This window comes from Drosophila arizonae, chromosome 2, assembly GCF_054131065.1.
Source record: "Drosophila arizonae isolate 15081-1271.41 chromosome 2, UAZ_ARI_1.0, whole genome shotgun sequence".
Classification (NCBI taxonomy): Eukaryota; Metazoa; Arthropoda; class Insecta; order Diptera; family Drosophilidae; genus Drosophila; species Drosophila arizonae.
This window is the reverse complement of record NC_142922.1, coordinates 33025293-33044706: the sequence shown is the minus strand read 5'-3', so window position 1 is coordinate 33044706 and position 19414 is coordinate 33025293. Positions and strand designations below refer to the sequence as shown.

General features: G+C 42.6%; 6 protein-coding genes and 1 pseudogene across 10 annotated transcripts in view; 3 read left to right on the top strand and 4 right to left on the bottom strand.

Moving 5' to 3' along the window:
- E2f1 (E2F transcription factor 1) overlaps window positions 1-2724 on the bottom strand; it is a 38100-nt gene extending 35376 nt beyond the window's left edge. For both annotated transcript variants that reach the window (XM_089472207.1, XM_018019136.2), the window contains exons 1-2: window positions 2382-2724; window positions 1917-2153 (exon numbers count right to left, since the gene is read on the bottom strand). The gene's annotated coding sequence lies outside the window, so the exon portion shown is untranslated. The remainder of the gene's footprint in view (window positions 1-1916; window positions 2154-2381) is intronic.
- A 551-nt stretch (window positions 2725-3275) lies between these two features.
- Window positions 3276-4106, bottom strand: Archease (protein archease). Its single transcript, XM_018000962.2, has 3 exons — window positions 3966-4106; window positions 3888-3912; window positions 3276-3816 (listed from the first exon to the last, which is right to left on the bottom strand). The coding sequence occupies exons 1-3, from the start codon at window positions 4018-4020 to the stop codon at window positions 3426-3428; spliced, it is 471 nt and encodes a 156-aa protein (XP_017856451.1). The 5' UTR covers window positions 4021-4106; the 3' UTR covers window positions 3276-3425.
- Window positions 4107-4393: 287 nt separating this feature from the next.
- On the top strand, window positions 4394-14833 carry Taf1 (TATA-box binding protein associated factor 1). Of its 4 annotated transcripts, XM_018000067.2 has the most exons (15): window positions 4394-4812; window positions 4882-5204; window positions 5259-5405; window positions 5463-6315; window positions 6376-6759; window positions 6843-7560; window positions 7616-7888; window positions 8256-8474; window positions 8550-10419; window positions 10758-10900; window positions 10955-11285; window positions 12724-12822; window positions 13449-13637; window positions 13863-13952; window positions 14111-14833. In XM_018000067.2, exons 1-15 carry the CDS (start codon window positions 4622-4624, stop codon window positions 14656-14658), a joined length of 6378 nt encoding a protein of 2125 aa, XP_017855556.1. In that variant the 5' UTR covers window positions 4394-4621; the 3' UTR covers window positions 14659-14833. The 4 variants fall into 4 exon arrangements, with proteins under 4 accessions (XP_017855556.1, XP_017855559.1, XP_017855558.1 ...); XM_018000070.2 differs by lacking the exon at window positions 12724-12822; XM_018000069.2 differs by lacking the exon at window positions 13863-13952.
- Window positions 14834-15111: 278 nt separating this feature from the next.
- LOC108608613 (density-regulated protein homolog pseudogene) lies at window positions 15112-16033 on the top strand (annotated as a pseudogene).
- Window positions 15950-17054, bottom strand: LOC108608617 (putative peptidyl-tRNA hydrolase 2). Its single transcript, XM_018000077.2, has 2 exons — window positions 16604-17054; window positions 15950-16540 (listed from the first exon to the last, which is right to left on the bottom strand). The coding sequence occupies exons 1-2, from the start codon at window positions 16769-16771 to the stop codon at window positions 16169-16171; spliced, it is 540 nt and encodes a 179-aa protein (XP_017855566.1). The 5' UTR covers window positions 16772-17054; the 3' UTR covers window positions 15950-16168.
- Window positions 17055-17348: 294 nt separating this feature from the next.
- Window positions 17349-18412, top strand: twr (signal peptidase complex catalytic subunit SEC11 homolog C twr). The gene is made up of 4 exons (XM_018000076.2): window positions 17349-17490; window positions 17558-17817; window positions 17884-18061; window positions 18119-18412. The coding sequence occupies exons 1-4, from the start codon at window positions 17422-17424 to the stop codon at window positions 18167-18169; spliced, it is 558 nt and encodes a 185-aa protein (XP_017855565.1). The 5' UTR covers window positions 17349-17421; the 3' UTR covers window positions 18170-18412.
- On the bottom strand, window positions 18406-19102 carry agt (O-6-alkylguanine-DNA alkyltransferase). The gene has a single exon (XM_018000075.2). The coding sequence runs from the start codon at window positions 18986-18988 to the stop codon at window positions 18422-18424; it is 567 nt and encodes a 188-aa protein (XP_017855564.1). The 5' UTR covers window positions 18989-19102; the 3' UTR covers window positions 18406-18421.
- Window positions 19103-19414: the final 312 nt, after the last annotated feature.

Sequence of the window (19414 nt, the reverse complement as noted above, 5' to 3'; positions counted from 1 at the left end):
TCAAAGTCAAAATGAAATGCGAACGTGCTTTTGCTTTTGATCTTATTATTATTACTTTTATAACAAGTATTCGAGCTGAAGTCGATTGCTTGCAGCAAGTGCGCCGCCATTTGTATAATAATTGTCGGATTTGAATTGTGTGAGCCCATTTCTGTTAGCTGTTTTTGATCGCTTTCTTTTACCAATGGAATTAAGTACTTTAGTTATGTACGTATGTATGTACGTGTAAATACCATTTTGCGGAGTTGGTACTTAGTTAGGTACTACAATAAAATATAAATACTATATCCTATGTTCACATACAGATATGTATGATCAGGGATAACAATTTTACCATGAATATATGTAATGCATTTATTATAAATTAATGGAATATGGTTTGCAATATTAAATTTAAGGATTCGCTTGAAGGAACTGTAAATATACATAAATAGGTTGCTGTTGCACAGAAATTACACCATATCCTTGGCAGTGGCGTTTGCGTACCAATGGGAACTCTAGCTAATGTCTGATTGGAGTTTAACACCTAACTGTTCTGAAAGGATTACATTCTGTTTTGTTCTCTAATTGGAAGCGACTATTTGCAACGAGTAAAAGACATTGAAAAACACAAATCATGGTTTCCAGAATAAATCATAACTATATAGGAATTTGCAGCTCAACAAATAATTACGTACATATGTATATATTTAAAAAAATGGTGTGTATATGATAGACAGCGGCAGCGACAGCGACAGCATCAGAAGAAACCTCAGCATTTGTATGTATACCAATTAGAAAACAGGTAAAGAAGCAACTGGTTAAAGAGCTGAAGGCCAACAACAGCAGCAATAGCAGAAGAGGCACAACTCTGTTACCAAAAATATGCAGAGTTATCTAGATCTGTTGTTGTTGTTGTCGTTGGTCTTGACTCTGCTCTCAATCAGCTCCCAGTCACAGTCTTGACCACTGCAAATCCACAAAAAAAAAAAAGCATTAATGATGACGCAGCTTCGGGCGGAGGTCATCAAACTATGATGACGTCGCCATCGCCATCTCCATTGCCATTCACAATTTTATTCGCTCTACAAATATAATAATATATAGCCAAGCGGCATTAGAACGGTTCGAGTGGGACAGATGATATAAAATAAAGCTCCAGCTCTAATTGTTTTTAGTTTCTATTAAATATTTATTTTTGACTTATAGAAGACACATACACACCCACCCAGATATATAGACTCGACAATTCAGAGTTATATGCATACATATGTACATGTGCAATCATTGTAATAGAAAATGGCGATATGTGACGTCATGCTGAACCAATGAATTTGAGTCGCTTTTTTTTTATAAGTTGAAAAGCCGTTAGTTTCGAACGCACACGCTGTCATATAAGCAAAAGAAAAACAGACCGCGCAGCCGTTGAGCAGCAGCAGCAGGTTGATGGATCGGGAACCGGGCAGCGTGACCAGTATTGCCACATATAGAAAATACATAGTGCAGAAATCGGATAATGCAAAACTCACAATTAATATTATATAAATTTCCGAATCAGAGAGTAAGTTTACAATGTTTTCTGGCTTGCGCGAGTTTCTTTCTTCCTTCTGCTCAGTACAAGTAGCGTGGCAGTAGAGGCCGGCATTACACAGTACTACTTAATATGAATTTACCCAGCGCAGCACCCTCCTACACTCGCACACTCACACGGTCGAACACTTGCACACACTCACAATCTATGTACATATATACATGTATGTATGTACATACCCTCGCGCTTTTAAATACGAGTCACATTTTTACAGCCGCTACATTCTAATATAATTATAATTATATATACATATATACATATATAGATATATATAGATATATATATACATGTATATTTAATTTGTATATATTTATTTATTTATGCATATATATACACTAGTACCTACCACATTTTTGTCGTTCCTCTATGCCCGGGATATGGATTTTTCTGCCACGTTTTTTACACCGTTTTAATTAAGCCACATACTTGGTATTGATCTCGATTTGTAGCTTATAAGATTTACATTTAATTGTGTAAAGTTTTATGAAGCTCGCTTTACGTTTGCTACGCGAAAAAGTGCTGTTTAAAGACTATAAGAGCAAAATGTGCTTCAACGCTTCTTCTTCGACACGACAATTGGTGGCTGCAGAAAGAATGAACGAGAGAGTGAGTGAGAAAGAGAAGCGAACAGGCCGCGGTCGCGGCAGCGGCAGCACCACCAGCGACAACCGAATCGAAAAGCAACAGCAGCGAAATGCGGCAACCGCAATGCTGATGACGTTTACTTCTTTTGTTGGCTTTAAAAATTTTGAGACCAGTGGGCGAAAAGGGGACAATTTTTCTTTATGCAGTTAAAATTGAGTAAATATACCTAAATTTGAAGCCAAATCCATCTATTTCTTTCTTTCTTTATTATAACACACGGATATGTGACGCGCCAGAAGTGAGCAACTTATGTATTGGTATTGGTGCTGCTGTCGTCGTACGTGTTTTATTGCCTGCTTTGCTTTTGATACTTTGTTTGTTCTTTTACACGCAGTTTCTTGAACACACAGTGTTGCTTTTTTGCACTCATCAATGTACCGACAATTGTGTTCATTTCAATATTAACACTTAATATCGCTCCGCTTTCAATTTGGTTATCAAAAATTTACGGCAAATTTAAGTCGGGACACATGAACCCAAAATACAGGTATACGCAAATACGCCGACGCACACACACAGTCAACTAAAACGTGAGCGTCAAGACGTTTTTTTGTTGTTTACGTCGAACAGCTGTTGGTCAGCTGTGCGTGCAAACAGCTGTTAATCTCGCCTGTTAACAGGTCTGTTTATTGACATCCATAGCTGTCACCGCAGCTGGCAGTTTTGCCGAGGCTGTCAAAGTTGCCAGCGCTGCCAACTGTTGTTAAGAAAATTCAATTTTCGATACGTTTTCAATGAAGTTAACAATATTTGGTTAAGTCCATTTTACAAATTTGTTTCTAAAGGGACATACGTTTTCTAGACAGTGCATTGAACTGCAGTTTGGCCACGCAAGGCTCAAACTTTAAGAGGGCTGTCTGTGAATCAAGCACGCTGCCTATTCACAGAGTAAGACGAAAAAGGGTTGTTCGATTCTCTCCAATTGCATTTGCAGCACGGATTGAATGCCGTTTTTTTTAGTCATAAAGCGTAACCCCAGCATCAGGGCAAGGCTTTATTTTTGAGATTTCAAGATTGCAAATTTCTGTCTGGCATGCATAGAGGAGTAAAAACACATATATTATGCCGATTTTTTTTATTTTATTATTATTTTTTTTTTTTTTGGCATTTCACTTAAGATTAATGGAAACAGGAGTTGAACAAAAGGCATGCACAAATGCGAATTGCGTTCGGTTAATTTCACAACAACAAAGTCAAACACATTTAATACTCAAATGTCAATTATGACGAACACTTCGTAAAGACCCTTCGCCGCGTCCTGCACCACTTGCATCGCCGAGTATGTGATCGCCTTTACTTCGGTGCCCTGTGGATGCTTGCCTAGCTCGAAGGGTTCGCCATAGCAGCGACATACGATTTCAAAGTTGTCCAAATCGAATTTTGTGATTTCTAGTTTCTTGCACACCAAATAGGGCTCCGCCGAAAAAAGGAACAGCAGCTCGTCCAGAAAATGAAAGAGCAGACCTTCAATGTCGTCGCCCTTCGCCTCGATCTCGTAGCAGTTATTCACAGTCACATAGGAAAGATCCGTCATGTAGCCAAACATTGCGACGCCGCATTGCTCGAACGCTTCCTTCAACGTGGAGCCCCAGCCGTGCAACCTAAGCGATAATTAGAAACATTTTTATCCGTGACTCATTTTCGTTTCCCGCCTCCAACGTGGGCTACTCACTGCACATCAGCTGTGTGATCCAAATCTGTTTAAAATACAACGTTAATATATAATATTATTACAATCACTTTTTCTCACATTCATATTTTGTTTCGGGCAGCAGAAAGTTGTCCTTGCTAAATTCCACCTCCATTTTCAAATTCAGTTTTGTCCGCACGCTTGCATTTCGCGAATTTGGCCAATTAAAATGGTATCAGCTGCTGGGCGGCTTACATTTCCCTATTGAGGAAATATTAACAGTGTGTATTAACATAATTCTGGCACCGCGAATCTATTTCTATAGCTCTATAAATTTTACCAAATGCCTGATCGGTGATTATGAGTAACAAGTAAATAGTGCATACATTATTTTTATTTAATAAGGCAATGCAAAATTATGTTGAAGCTGAATTTATCATATTAATGGTAAATTGTTCATTTTTCGGACAATTGGGTTCAAGTCTTAGCTAAATCGCCGTACACATCTGTTAGTAACATACATACTTACTTCTACTTATCGATAACATCGACTGCTGTAGTTGAAATTTTGATGCCTTGAAAGTACTGTCATATTGCATTAGTAGCACAAAGTAAAACACAAATTTTTCATTTCAACAAAAGAAGTTGTGCGAACAGTACAATTCGAAAAAATTAAATTTCTCCAATATACAATATAAGAATTCGTAAAAACTGCTTTTCAGCGTTCTGAATAATTCGAAATATACTCAAGAAGTTGTACCAATTAATTGTACGGTATGGACACCGCATCGGACAACGACAGCGACGAAGGCTCCATTGGCGGTAATGCGGCAAATGATATGGGAATTGATCTGACCGGCATATTATTCGGCAACATTGACTCGGAGGGCAAGCTCGTGGACGACGAGGATGACAAAGGCCACGCTTTTGATGCGGAGCTGCGCGAAAATCTAGGCTCTTTATCCAAGTATGACTTAAATTTGATGGATTATTTATGTATATGTATACATATACTATAAATGTGCTCAAATTTCAGATTGGGTCTTAACTCACTTTTGAACGAAGTGATTGATCAGAATGCCGTCAATTCGGATGAGGATGGTGAGGACAAGCCGATGGCAGAAACCTCTGAATCTTTGAGCGCCTTCGATGCCCTGAAGGCTGGGCTAAGCAATGAGGCCAACGAGGATGGAGCCATTAAGGCTCAGGACGATGCAATCGATTATTCGGACATAAATGAGTTGTCCGAGGACTGCCCACGCACACCTTCGCCTCCAGCTCAGCTAGCTGACGATGGTGCATCTATTTTCGACGACCTGGAAGATGCTATACCAGCTACCAAAGTAGAGGCGAAGTCCAGTAGGTAGCTTAGTATGCAGATAGGACCTTTCGCTAAATATATTATATTTGTAGCCAAAGACGACAAGGAGTTGATGCCGCCGCCTAGTGCACCGATGCGAAATGCCAACGCAGCGTCAGCTGGCAACGAGGAATCCCCCACAAAAAGTGGACCAGCTGAAGCGTCTGGCGGCAGCGACGAAAAGTCAAGCGACGCTAAAGGTAGCTGAGCTTAGAATAGATTATAACTTATATATATATATGTATTTCGCTATATAGCCGAAGCAGATCGTCGCCTGGACACGCCCCTGGCGGACATATTGCCGTCAAAATACCAAAACGTCGATGTTTGCGAGCTGTTTCCCGACTTCCGTCCACAAAAGGTGCTGCGCTTCTCTCGCCTCTTTGGCCCGGGTAAGCCTACCAGTCTACCTCAGATCTGGCGGCATGTGCGCAAGCGGCGGCGTAAGCGCAAACAGTCGCGTGACCAGAAAACAAGCAATAATGGCGGCTCGGATTCGCCAAGCGATTCTGAGGAGCCACGTAGACGCGGCTTTAGTCTTCACTTCGGTCCAGATCCAACTCCGGCTCAATGCATGTCCGATGACGAAGACAAGTTGTTGAGCGACATGAACAGCGAGGACGTGCGCCAGGAGGGACCAGACAATGGCGAAAATAGCGATCAGAAACCAAAGATCGCCGATTGGCGCTATGGACCCGCACAGATCTGGTATGATATGCTGGATGTGCCCGATTCTGGCGAGGGATTCACCTACGGGTTCAAGACATCCTCCTCGCAGCCTAAGTACGTCACTGAACGCTCGGAAGTTGGGGGCGATAAAAATGCCGAGCAGCAGGAACTCAGCATTGCGGATGATGCATTTCTTATGGTCTCCCAGTTGCACTGGGAGGACGATGTGGTCTGGGATGGCAACGACATTAAGGCCAAAGTGCTACAAAAGCTCAATTCCAAGACGAATGCCGCGGGCTGGCTGCCCTCGAGTGGATCTCGCACAGCGGGCGCTTTCAGCCAGCCGGGCAAGTCCGCTTTGCCGGTGGGCAACAGCGGAGGGAATGGCGGAAACAGCGGCAAACAAAACTCTGGTGGCTCAAACAAGAAGGCGCTGCAGAGGTGAGTTCTATATATAACATTTATGCAGCTCAATCAAATGAATTCCCTTGTGATTTGAAGTGCTGCCCAAAGCAAGCAAGTGGAGGTTACCGATGATACCTGGTACAGTTTGTTTCCCGTGGAGAACGAGGAGCTCATCTATCACAAGTGGGAGGATGAGGTCATTTGGGATGCTCAGCAGATGAACAAAGTGCCCAAGCCCAAGGTCTTAACTTTGGATCCCAATGATGAAAACATTATACTCGGCATACCCGATGACATAGATCCGTCCAAGATTAACAAGAATACTGGGCCTCCGCCCAAGATCAAGATACCGCATCCACACGTTAAGAAATCTAAGATATTGCTCGGCAAGGCTGGTGTGATCAATGTACTGGCCGAAGATACCCCTCCGCCGCCGCCCAAGAGTCCAGATCGGGATCCCTTTAATATATCGAATGACTCGTGAGTAGATGCAAATTATGAATCTGATTTAGCATGAAATGGATCATAAATCAATAAATCAATCAATTTTTGTCCTCTTACAGCTATTACACACCTAAAACAGAGCCCACACTGCGTCTCAAGGTTGGTGGCGGCAATCTCATACAGCACTCGACTCCAGTTGTGGAGCTACGAGCTCCGTTTGTGCCCACGCATATGGGACCGATGAAACTGCGCTCGTTTCATCGTCCGCCGCTAAAGAAGTACTCGCACGGTCCGCTCTCGCAAAGCATTCCGCATCCTGTTTATCCGTTGCTGAAACATATTGTAAAGAAGGCCAAGCAGCGCGAGGTGGAGCGCATTGCTTCTGGCGGCGGCGACGTGTTCTTCATGCGCAATCCCGAGGATCTGAGCGGCAAAGATGGTGATATTATTCTAGCTGAGTTCTGTGAAGAGCATCCGCCGCTTATGAATCAAGTGGGCATGTGCTCCAAGATCAAGAACTATTACAAGCGCAAGGCCGAAAAGGACAGCGGCCCACAGGACTATATCTACGGTGAAGTGGCTTTCGCTCATACGAGCCCATTCCTGGGTATTCTGCACCCGGGTCAGTGCATCCAGGCCCTGGAGAACAACATGTATCGTGCACCAATCTATCAACACAAGATGTCCATCACGGATTTCTTGATTATTCGCACGCGCAGCAACTACTGGATTCGTGCTGTGAATGCAGTTTTTACTGTGGGTCAGGAGTGCCCACTGTACGAAGTGCCTGGACCCAACTCGAAGAGGGCCAACAACTTTACGCGCGACTTCTTGCAGGTATTCCAGCTTAGATGTTCGCTTTCGATTCTGTTTAAGCACTTGCATATTTTAGGTCTTCATTTATCGCCTGTTCTGGAAGAGCCGCGACAATCCTCGTCGCATTCGCATGGATGACGTGAAACGCGCCTTTCCGGCCCACTCGGAGAGCAGCATACGCAAACGATTGAAGCAGTGTGCTGACTTCAAGCGCACAGGCATGGACTCCAATTGGTGGGTCATCAAGCCCGAGTTCCGCCTGCCCTCCGAGGAGGAAATTCGCGCCATGGTATCGCCCGAGCAGTGCTGTGCCTACTTCAGTATGATATCAGCAGAACAACGTCTAAAGGTGAGTAGTCTATAAATACAATTTACTGTTAAGAATCTCGATATATGAAACACCAGATAGAGAGAAGGGCGCCTTCTCCAAAACACACAAAATGTATAATTCGGTCTAGGCTTAGCAGGCCTTGACAATCGACAATTTTTAGCATGTCAAGTTGTGTATGTACAATTTAATTTCGTGTTAGTTTAAGCAAGTCTGAGCAACATAGCAGATCAAAAATTGTGCTCTACAGTTTTCTCAAAGATTTATACGAAAAATATCGCAGTTTTCATTAGATATAAAATAAATATAAAATAGAAATTGAGATTATAATTAATTTCTAATAAATAATAAATAATAAATAATGAGTGATGATCCCGTTGAAAACCAGGATGCGGGATATGGTGAGAAGTCGCTGTTCGCCCCTCAAGAAGATGATGATGAGGAGGCGCAACTGCTGGACGATGAGGTGAAGGTGGCACCCTGGAACACCACACGCGCCTACATACAAGCGATGCGTGGCAAGTGCCTGCTGCAGCTGAGTGGACCTGCTGATCCCACTGGCTGTGGCGAGGGCTTCTCCTATGTGCGCGTGCCAAATAAGCCAACGGTGAGTGCTGTCAAATAGATCGAATTAATACGTATACACACATATATAAATCCTACGTCCTTTGTCTGTGTGTAGCAAACAAAAGAGGAGCAGGAATCGCAGCCGAAACGTTCAGTTACGGGTACCGACGCTGATTTGCGTCGTCTGCCCTTGCAGCGGGCCAAAGAGCTGCTGCGCAAGTTCAAAGTGCCCGAGGAGGAGATCAAGAAGCTCACTCGTTGGGAGGTCATCGACGTGGTGCGCACGCTTTCCACTGAGAAGGCCAAGGCCGGCGAGGAGGGCATGGATAAGTTCTCGCGCGGAAATCGCTTCTCCATAGCCGAACATCAGGAACGCTACAAGGAGGAATGCCAGCGTATCTTCGATCTGCAGAATCGTGTACTCGCCAGCTCTGAGATATTGTCCACTGATGAGGATGAGTCTTCGGGTTCCGAAGAATCTGACCTGGAGGAGCTAGGCAAGAATCTCGAGAATATGCTGGCCAATAAGAAGACATCGACTCAGCTGTCTCTGGAACGCGAGGAGCAGGAGCGTCAAGAGCTGCTGCGCCAGCTGGAAGAGGAGCAGGGCGATGGAGCCAGCAAAGCGGCCAAAGCCAAAGAGGAGGCCACACAGCAGCCAATAGCCAACAGCAATCAGGGACGCATTTTACGCATAACGCGCACCTTCAAGGGCAACGATGGCAAGGAGTACACACGCGTGGAGACGGTTCGCCGGCAGGCGGTGATCGATGCGTACATCAAGATTCGCACCACCAAGGATGAGCAGTTCATTAAACAATTCGCCACGCTGGACGAGCAGCAGAAGGAGGAGATGAAGCGCGAGAAGCGGCGCATCCAGGAACAGTTGCGTCGCATCAAGCGCAACCAGGAGCGTGAGCGCTTAGCACAGCTGGCACAGAACCAGAAGCTGCAGCCAGGCGGCATGCCCACTTCGCTGGGCGATCCCAAGAGCTCGGGCGGGCACGCACACAAGGAGCGCGACAACAGCCACAAAGAGGTTAGTCCATCGCGCAAGAAATTCAAGCTCAAGCCGGATCTCAAACTGAAGTGCGGCGCATGCGGCCAAGTGGGTCACATGCGCACCAACAAGGCCTGTCCACTGTACACGGGCATGCAGAGCAGCTTGTCCCAGTCGAATCCCTCGCTGGCCGACGACATGGACGAGCACAGCGAGAAGGAGATGAACATGGATGATGATGATTTGGTTAATGTGGATGGCACGAAGGTCACCCTCAGCAGCAAAGTGCTCAAGCGCCACAGTCAGGCGCTGGAGGACGGCAAGCGACGTGGCGGATTGACACTGAAGGTACCGCGCGATGCCGTGGCCAAGAAGAAGCGTCGCCTGGCCAACGATGTACACTGCGACTACTTGCAGCGTCACAATAAAACGGCCAACCGTCGCCGTACCGATCCCGTTGTGGTGCTCTCCTCTATATTAGAGCATATTCTCAACGAGCTGCGCTCCATGCCGGACGTGTCGCCGTTTCTCTTTCCAGTCAATGCGAAACGCGTGCCGGACTATTATCGCGTGGTCACCAAGCCCATGGACCTGCAGACCATGCGCGAGTACATTCGTCAGCGTCGCTACACCAGCCGCGAGCTCTTCCTCGAGGACCTCAAGCAAATCGTGGACAACTCGATGATCTACAATGGAGCTCAGAGCGCTTACACCTTGGCTGCTCAGCGCATGTTCAACAGCTGCTTCGAGCTGCTGTCTGAGCGCGAGGATAAGCTGATGCGACTGGAGAAGGCAATCAATCCGCTGCTGGACGATGACGATCAGGTGGCACTGTCCTTCATTTTCGATAAGCTGCACACGCAGATCAGAGGTCTGAACGAGAGCTGGCCTTTCCTCAAGCCGGTTAACAAAAAGTCTATCAAAGATTACTATACAGTTATAAAGCGACCGATGGACTTGGAAACGATTGCCAAGAATATTGAAAGTAAGTGGTAATAATTCATACATAACATAATCAAGAGATTGGCACTTCTGTTCAATTCGCCCCATTTTCCCAATGTAAGCATTGTTGGATCTTTATTGTCTCGACTCGAGTGCAGGTGGGAGCACTACGCTCTCGGAATCGATCGAAGCAACAAATTTATTTTAAAGCATGTGCCCAATGTCTTTTTCATATAATCGATATGTAATATACTAACAAGTCATATAATATTGGAAAAAAGGGTGTAATGCTTTTCCTTCCAAATCGTATCTATTTCACTTAACTTATTCCAATAGTATAATATATAATAAATAAAACCACACACTTGACATACATTACAGATCACGTTTACCATAGCCGTGCCGAATATCTAGGGGACATCGAGCTAATCGCTGCCAACTGCGAGCAGTACAATGGAAGCGAGGCGCAGTATACCAAGTACGCCAAGAAGATAGTGGACTATGCACACGCGCAGCTAGTGGAGGTAAGTGCTTTAAAGTAGGAGAAGTAGCAGCTTCTCTATCTTGAATCTTTGCAGTTTAACGACCATTGTGCCCAGCTGGAGGAGAACATCATGAAGACCCAGGAACTGGCCAGAGAAAACGCTCCCGAGTTTGAAGAGGCCTGGGGCAACGACGACTACGAAATGAGCCGCAGTCGCGCAAGCTCGCCCGGCGATGATTACATCGATGTGGAGGGACATACCGGACTGGCACTTGTCACACCCAATTCAATACATCGCTCCATGGTTGCCGACACAAACCTATCGCACGGCATTTCTCCGGTGCGTAAGCCGGCGACGCCAGCCGGTAGCGAGGTGAAACGCGGCCGTGGTCGTCCACGCAAGCAACGCGATCCCGTGGAGGAGGGTATGTCCAGTTCGTTCTTTACTCCTTATCATATTGTATGCGGTCTATTTATTCTGGGAGTCGTTGCATATAAACACATATATACATACATATACATCCATATGAACATTTCTACCCCTAGTCTTGTTTAATACTGGTTATGCTCACGCTTCTATCTATTCCATGCTATAAATACATATACATATATATCTATATGGGATCACTCGTGATCCTCTGGTTATGGTCTACATAGCGTTTGCTCCATGCGCTTATACTAATACAAAAATACTTGAGCTTCATAGCAGATATAGTTATACATATACATACATATATATAACATATCTACATATTTAGTTTTAGAAAATTCCTTAGTCAGCAAAGAGTAGTCTCTTGCTAATAATACTAGACGTGTTTTGCGTATAGATCATTGCGAATGAGTCAGTATGCTCTATACAAAACTGAGTATTGAATTTGTGAATTGTGTTTGAAAATATGTAGTAAGTAGAGTAGTTGTATAGCACTATGTTAACTTGAAAATTGTGTACATAATAGTCAAATTCCAATTTGGCTAAATCTATAAAATATATTGGATAAATGTATATACCTATATTTGATCAAAGAACAAGTAATTATATTATCATTATAACAATTATGATACAGTAAAGTCAGGCTATAACGACTCCCCTTACGGGTCGTTATAATCGGATTCTACTGTTTCTAAAATTGTAATGCACTTCAATCAGCTTCAATCATTCATCATATGTGATCAGAATATAGAGCGATGCATTCAGGCTAAGCCGATAGAACTGTATTTATTAAATATGTAAGAGTAATGCAATATGTAAGAGTATGCCATAATTTCCAATCTTCATCAAAGCTGTACAATAGAAAGTTTGTATCATACGATAATATATTTCAAAATGAGACATGCTCAACCTGTACAATACAGTTATAAATGAATATCAAACCGTTATTTCATTTTGCAATCAAAAATTAACCTGGATTCGAAACAAAATTTGCCCTCATACGTACACAACCATATTTAAGTATAACAACTAAGTTTAAGACCTTTTGAATGCATGTATTAGCACATACATATATATACACAGAAAGAAAACTTGTTGGCGTATATAACATCTTTCGACAAAGATAAAGGTTATAGGGTTCGCGACCCTAAGATGGGCATTGTTTTACACATCGGCCTTTATCGATTCGACGTTATCCTCCTGATAGAGATAATTAGTAAATATTATCAAATTGCTTTCAAGTCAATGTATGTATCCAATGTCTTATCGAAATTGCAATTATTATGTTCGTGATTATTTTTGATTGTCACATAGCAAAAGCCTTTTTCCATAATTGCAAGCAGATTACCAAATCACTTATGCTACTCGCTATATACCCTGTAAACAATACAAAGTGCAAACAGTGCAATTGCAAACCAAATCTTATTTTCTAGTCAAAAATGCAAACCCGGTTAAACGAGGTCGGGGCCGTCCCCGCAAGGACAGCCTTGGCTCTAATATGAGTCAGACGCAAGCTTACTTTCTGGACGAAGGTAAGACTCGTACGCAGTTATCTGCTTACGTAATAACTATGTGGACCACAGCTGTATTAACCGCACACACAAACACAACCCACAACACACACACTCACACCCACATGTATTTTTAATAATTTTTTAACTAAATTTTTAATAAACACACACACACACATATACCTTACACACAGCCGCACTAAAGCTTTCATACTAATTTGAATTGTTTTGGATTTGGCTTTTATTATAATATTTCGTATATATTTAAATGATTATTCATTGTTTTGTTATTATTAAATGTAACATTTTTGTAGCATTTGATATTTTTGGGCTTTTGCAACACCATTTTATATTTTCTGCAATTTTTTATTGACTTCATTTTTATTTAATTTTTTTGTTTTTTGTATATTTTCTCTATTATATATATTAGCTTTAAACATTTAGAATATTTTCATTTTGTTAAACTCGCCGCTAGACGACTATTATTATACTGTGAACCCGAATAATTAATTTAATAATTTATTAATTTAAGCACTTTGTTTTTGCAAAAAGTTACTTGCAGTTAATTTTTTCCTTTTGGTTAAAAATAATTTCAAAGCATTTATTGATTAATTGTTTTTGTATATTTATCATGAACGACTAATCAGATCTGCAATGCTCGACGGATGATGACGAGGACGACGAGGAGGACTTCCAAGAGGTATCTGAAGATGAGAACAATGCTGCCCATATTTTGGATCAAGGGGAGCGCATGCAAGCACCCAACGATGGGATGTACTATATCGATCCAAAGAACATCAAAACGGAGATCGACATCGAGGCACAGCAAATGGCAGGTGGGTAATCACGCGTAGCTAACTGATAGAAATAATATTTGGCTTTGTATGTGATTGTGAGCCTGTGAATACACTGAAAGCATACATAGTACATATTAATCTACACTTGTTATATGATTTCACGTAATTTTGACTCTTTCAATCTAAATGTGTTTTCTTTTGCGTGCTTTTGGATTCTGTTTCTCTACCACTTTCACGTGTTTCGTACTTTCGGTTTTATAATAGAGGAGCAATGCGGCGAGGACGACAGCCAGCAAGCGGCTGAAGCTATGGTGCAGTTGAGTGGCGTTGGCTACTACGCTCAACAGCAGCAAGGTTCATATAATACTCACCCAAATACTCTTGACCCCCCCTACTCAACCCCTCTGAATTTGTTAAAATATAAATAAATAATCTTAGTCTAGTAGTACTGCCCCGGCACCTGGAAAAGCATTTCAGATCATATACTAACTGGATTCTTTCACCTTTTCCAGATGAATCCATGGATGTGGATCCGAACTACGATCCCTCCGACTTTCTGGCCATGCACAAGCCACGTCAGAACCTTGGCGAAAACTGTACTGCAGCCAGCGCGTTCTCGGACTTCATGGCCCAGGATGACAATGGCCAGTACAATCCGCCGGAAGCGAGCACTAGCTCAGCGGCAGCTGCCCAGCAGGAGGACGAGTCGCCTGCGGCAACGGGCACCAACAATGCCATGGGCATCGATGACGATCTCGATATATCAGACAGTGACGATGAGGACAATGGCGGCATGCGCATTAAGAAGGAGCTGCTCGATGATGGTGACATGGCTGACCAACAAGCCCAACAGCCAGCCCAAGACCCAAAACAAATATATGTGCTGGATGCTTCCAATGAACCCGTCCAGCCCGCCGCTGACTACCAGCCGCAACAATCGAACTATCAACCCGGACAGGAGCAGCAGGAGCAAGTCCAATCAACAAATATGCAACAGCAGCAGCCGGAGTCGCAGTCGCAGACCCAAAGCGAAAATGATTATGATTGGCTGACTTTCTAGTTTTAAGAATCTTCCGTTTTCTTTTTATTTTCTTTTATTATTATTGTGAACGATTTTCTTTAGATATTTCTGTATTCTTTCCTCCTTTTTATTTCTAATGTGACAAACCTCTTCTCAAATCAGAGAGATGTTACACATTTATATTTTTGCAATAAATTTAAATAATAATAAAAAACTCCTTATTTCTCAGATTAGAGAGATGTGAATATGCTCGTTCACAAATTTACAATAAATTTAAAAAATAAACGGTTTCTAAGAGTTGGGTCTTGTTATGTATATATGTATGTACCGAGAAAACCTAAATAATATTTATAATATAATAAAATTATTTACAATGTATAGCGTGTTTTCTCATTTAAATCATTGCAATTTATAAATTTTTGTTTTTATGTAAATAATTTTAATGATTAAACAGATATATGTATAGATATATATGTGTATATGTACCCTATTTTATTATGTTTTCGAAGGCATTGCTTTAGAGACACCCCGTACTCAGTTTGAATCCACTGAAAAACAATTTTTCGTGGCTGACTTTGATATACATATACATATGTAGTTACGTTTGATAGCAGGAAAGAGCGAAGGTTTCACTAAGCATGTTTAGCTTAAATTATCATTTTCTAGACACCAAAAATTCATTCAGATTTAAATTATAATATGGATGCCATAAAGGAGCCGGACGAGTTAAAAAAGAAAGTGGATGAATGCCATGGCGTAGTGGAAGTCACATATCCGATTGAGGTAAAGTACTGCGGAAACTGCTCCATGCCCATCGAGTACTGTGAATACTACGCCGAGTACGATAAATGCAAGGAATGGCTGGCCAAGAACTATCCGGAAGACTATGAAAAACTTATGCTAAGAGAAGCCGAGGCGGATGCAGGCGCAGCTGCTGGTGGCATGGATTCCGATAGGAAGCGCCAGAAGCGGGGCGGGAAGGGCATGCTGCGTGTAAAGAAGGACAACGAGGACGACAATGAACCGAAGCGTGTTCGACTCTCCTGCTCCACGCGCGGCAAGAACAAGCGAGTGACCCTTGTGGCCGGGCTGGCTGCATTCAAAATCGATTTGCGAGCGGCAGCCAAATTCTTTGGTACCAAATTCGCGTGCGGCTCATCAGTGAGCGGGGACAAGGAGATTGTCATCCAGGGTGATGTAAAGGATGATTTGCTTAAGGTCATACCCGACAAGTGGCCAGAGGTGACAAGGGATGCCATCGAGGATTGTGGCGAGAGCAAAAAGTGAGGGCAAACATGGAATGAAAAACAAAACGAAAATTTCACACGAATTCGAGTAAAGATAGCAGCATCATAAGGGATTTAATTTGTTATAACTCAGTTTACAAATAAACGCAATTAAGCACTAGACTCTAGTTCAACGTACATGTCACAGTCATGGTCGTCATCGTCGTCGTCGTGGTTGCTTACCACCCGCTGCCACAGATATTGCTTGCTGAGAATTGCGTATATCCTACGCGCTGGCTGCACTTGGGCCTGTCAGCCGAGCATTACAACAGTTTCAGGTGGCCAGTCACACGATCGATTTCGACTGCCGCTGCGGGTCCTACGGCGAGCACAGTCTTGGAATTCGGCTCGATCTGGGTACGTCCAGCATCACGGATGAGACAAGTGTTCAGATGCAGTTGTTCGGCGGATCGCTTGATGCTCATCAGTTCGGCTTCGCTATCGACGCGCACTGCGATCTTTGCACATCCACAATTTTCCCAGGCACGCAATAGGCGTGGCGTACGAGTCACAGCCCTTTGATAGGCGCCCACAGCTCCGTGGGAGCACTGCGAGGCAATCTTCCCCTTGCCCATCTTCAGATCGTTGCGCACAACGAGCACCATTTTGTAGTTGTCATTGAAGCCGCCATAGGTCTGAAAGTAGAGAATATATTATTGCAAATTTTTAGCTATCATTTGTAATTTATACTCGCGCACCTTGTCTGCTACTGCGACAGCTGCGCCTTCTGGCGTCTCCGATGGAGTCTCGTCAATTTTAGCGCAAGCTTCACCCCGTTTTAGAGCATATTTGTACCCAACAAAAAATGATATCATCACAGCCAATCCATTTATAATTTGCGATGTGTCCAACAGTTTATCACCCATTTTTGACTCGGTTTTATTGTGCTCTACTTTTTATAAAATTCGGAGAATGCGAAGTATTCTCGCACACCGGCACCGATACAAATATATTTCAAATTATCGTGAAATAAATCGACATTGCACCAGTTGCCAAACTCAGTTAACATAGTGCTGCTTCACTTACAGAGTCGATATAAATGAAAATCTTATCGATGAATTAAACGCTCTCTGTTGTATGTTCTTTCTTCTTTTTTTTATATTTTTAACCTTTCAAATCATTTCTAATATTTTTAAATTTATTTAAGCTTCATTCTAGTTTATTGTATACTTTCTTTAAATCAATATCCAAAGAATACAAATACATATAAATGAAGTGGATAACATATTCAAGAATCCTTAACAGAAAAGATGATTTTAATACCAGCTATTTTTCAGTATTTTCGTATATTTCTGGTATAGTTTACATGCACTTTTAGGATTTCAGTATTTTTGTCATTTAGTTACACTGGAATCCCTTCTGACGTGTCGGACCAATATCGCGTCGTCTGCGGCGCTACAAATCTTGTCAGTTTTTGTCTTCGTGGAACTGCAATTATATTATTGCGAATTCGCATAAGTTTCCAGTTAGCATTTTTGATTATTGTCGATAGCGAAGTAAATAGAAAATCACAACCATGGGCCTAGCCAGCATATTGCAAGTGGACGAAATGCTGGGAGATTTCAATAGAATGAACAAACGCCAGGTGAGTGTTGCACCCAACGCCCGCGTCCTGGCCATGTTTAGTAAAAAGAAACCTGACATACTTTCAGTCGCTGTACCAAGTGCTCAGCTTTGCGATGATTGTATCCTCTGCACTGATGATTTGGAAAGGTCTGATGGTTGTCACCGGCAGCGAATCGCCGATTGTTGTGGTGCTGAGCGGCAGCATGGAGCCGGCTTTTCATCGGGGTGATCTGCTCTTCCTCACCAACTACAAAGAGGAGCCGGTGCGCGTGGGTGAGATTGTAGTCTTCAAAGTGGAGGGCCGGGACATACCCATAGTGCATCGTGTAATCAAATTGCACGAAAAGTACGTAGAATAATAGTGGTTCAAGCTATATTCTAAAGTGAATAATTGTGAATTGCATTCAAACAGGGAAGACGGCACAGTTAAGTTTCTGACCAAGGGCGACAACAACAATGTGGACGATCGGGGGCTGTATGCGCCCGGCCAGCTCTGGCTAACCAAAAAGGATATTGTGGGACGCGCCAGAGGGTTCCTGCCCTATGTGGGCATCATCACGATTTTCATGAACGAATATCCCAAAGTTAAGGTGAGTGTGCAATTCTTTGACCACAATATTTGTTGCTAATAAATGATATACTTGCAGTGGGCCATACTCTCGATTCTGGCCATATTTGTGCTGCTGCATCGAGAATAGAAGCGCTTTAATATCTAGATAAAATTTAAGTAGAAGTTGTTGCACAATCTCGAGCATATTTTGCATTTCAGTTTGTTCAATTCAATAAGAATGTGCATTTTGTAATTTGTTTCGTTTTTTTTTATAAAAGACAACAAGCCAAGTGAGGAAAAGCACATTCAAAGTCCGGAGCTGAATTTCAATAAACCAACCATTTTACAAATACATATGTATCCCTCAAATGAAAAACCAACCTCTTTATAACCAACTGACTTATATATTAGCTTCGTAGCATAATAAGGAACTTTTTAGCGCTGCGCCCCACCCATATTTTACGGCGCCACTCTTTGATACTACGCGATGACAGGGTATTAGGATGGATACCTCGTTCTTGGCCACAGCACTGGCTACCGCCCTAACAGCCTTTGGGCGATCTACCAGCTCGGCGAGCTCGGAATATGTGCATGTGGTGCCAGCTTCCATCTTTGATAGCTCCGCCCATACGGCCAGCTGCAGATCTGTGCCCTTAAGGGCAATGTTGACCACGGGTGCGTTTTCTTTTTCCTCAAACAGAATATTTCTCATCACCTCAATGGCGTTTGCATCTGCAACGAGCTTTACTTTGGGCCAACGTCGATGAAGTTGTTCCAAACTGCTTTTGTCATCCATTTGCACAAAATACAAAACGCAAATAGCGTCAATTAATTTGCCGCGCTTTTGAATCGATGTCGTCCCAAGCAGTATCCTTCCGAATTTGGAGTCGATGAAGCCATATTTAATCTGTTTTGGTAATTCTTGTAGTGGCGTTAGATGCGCCTTTAAGTTATTCAATATCCACATTCAAGATTTATTATTTTTAAACTTTTGCTTTTTTGCATATCTGTGTTAACGTCGTTTGATAACGCGAAAACACCAACGTAATAACCAGAAGCTAAGAAGAACTTCTACTGTAAAATACTAAATATGTTCCACAATAAATTCAGTATTTATATACCGTATAAATATTATGCTTGCAGCCCTGACAAAATTATGTGAATTCATCGATACACAATTTTATTATTCTTCTCGATATATATGGCTCTAGTTTAAAAGCAAATATTCAAATATACATTTCCATAAGAGTATAATATACTTAAATAAAAGGGGCCCAACATGTATGCACTCACTCTTCAATAATTTTAATTTACTCTACTTCCTTAATAGCAACCTCTGTCTACCTGATAGTGCGTGTATTCCAAAGGCGTTGTTCACTATGAAAATGTAAGT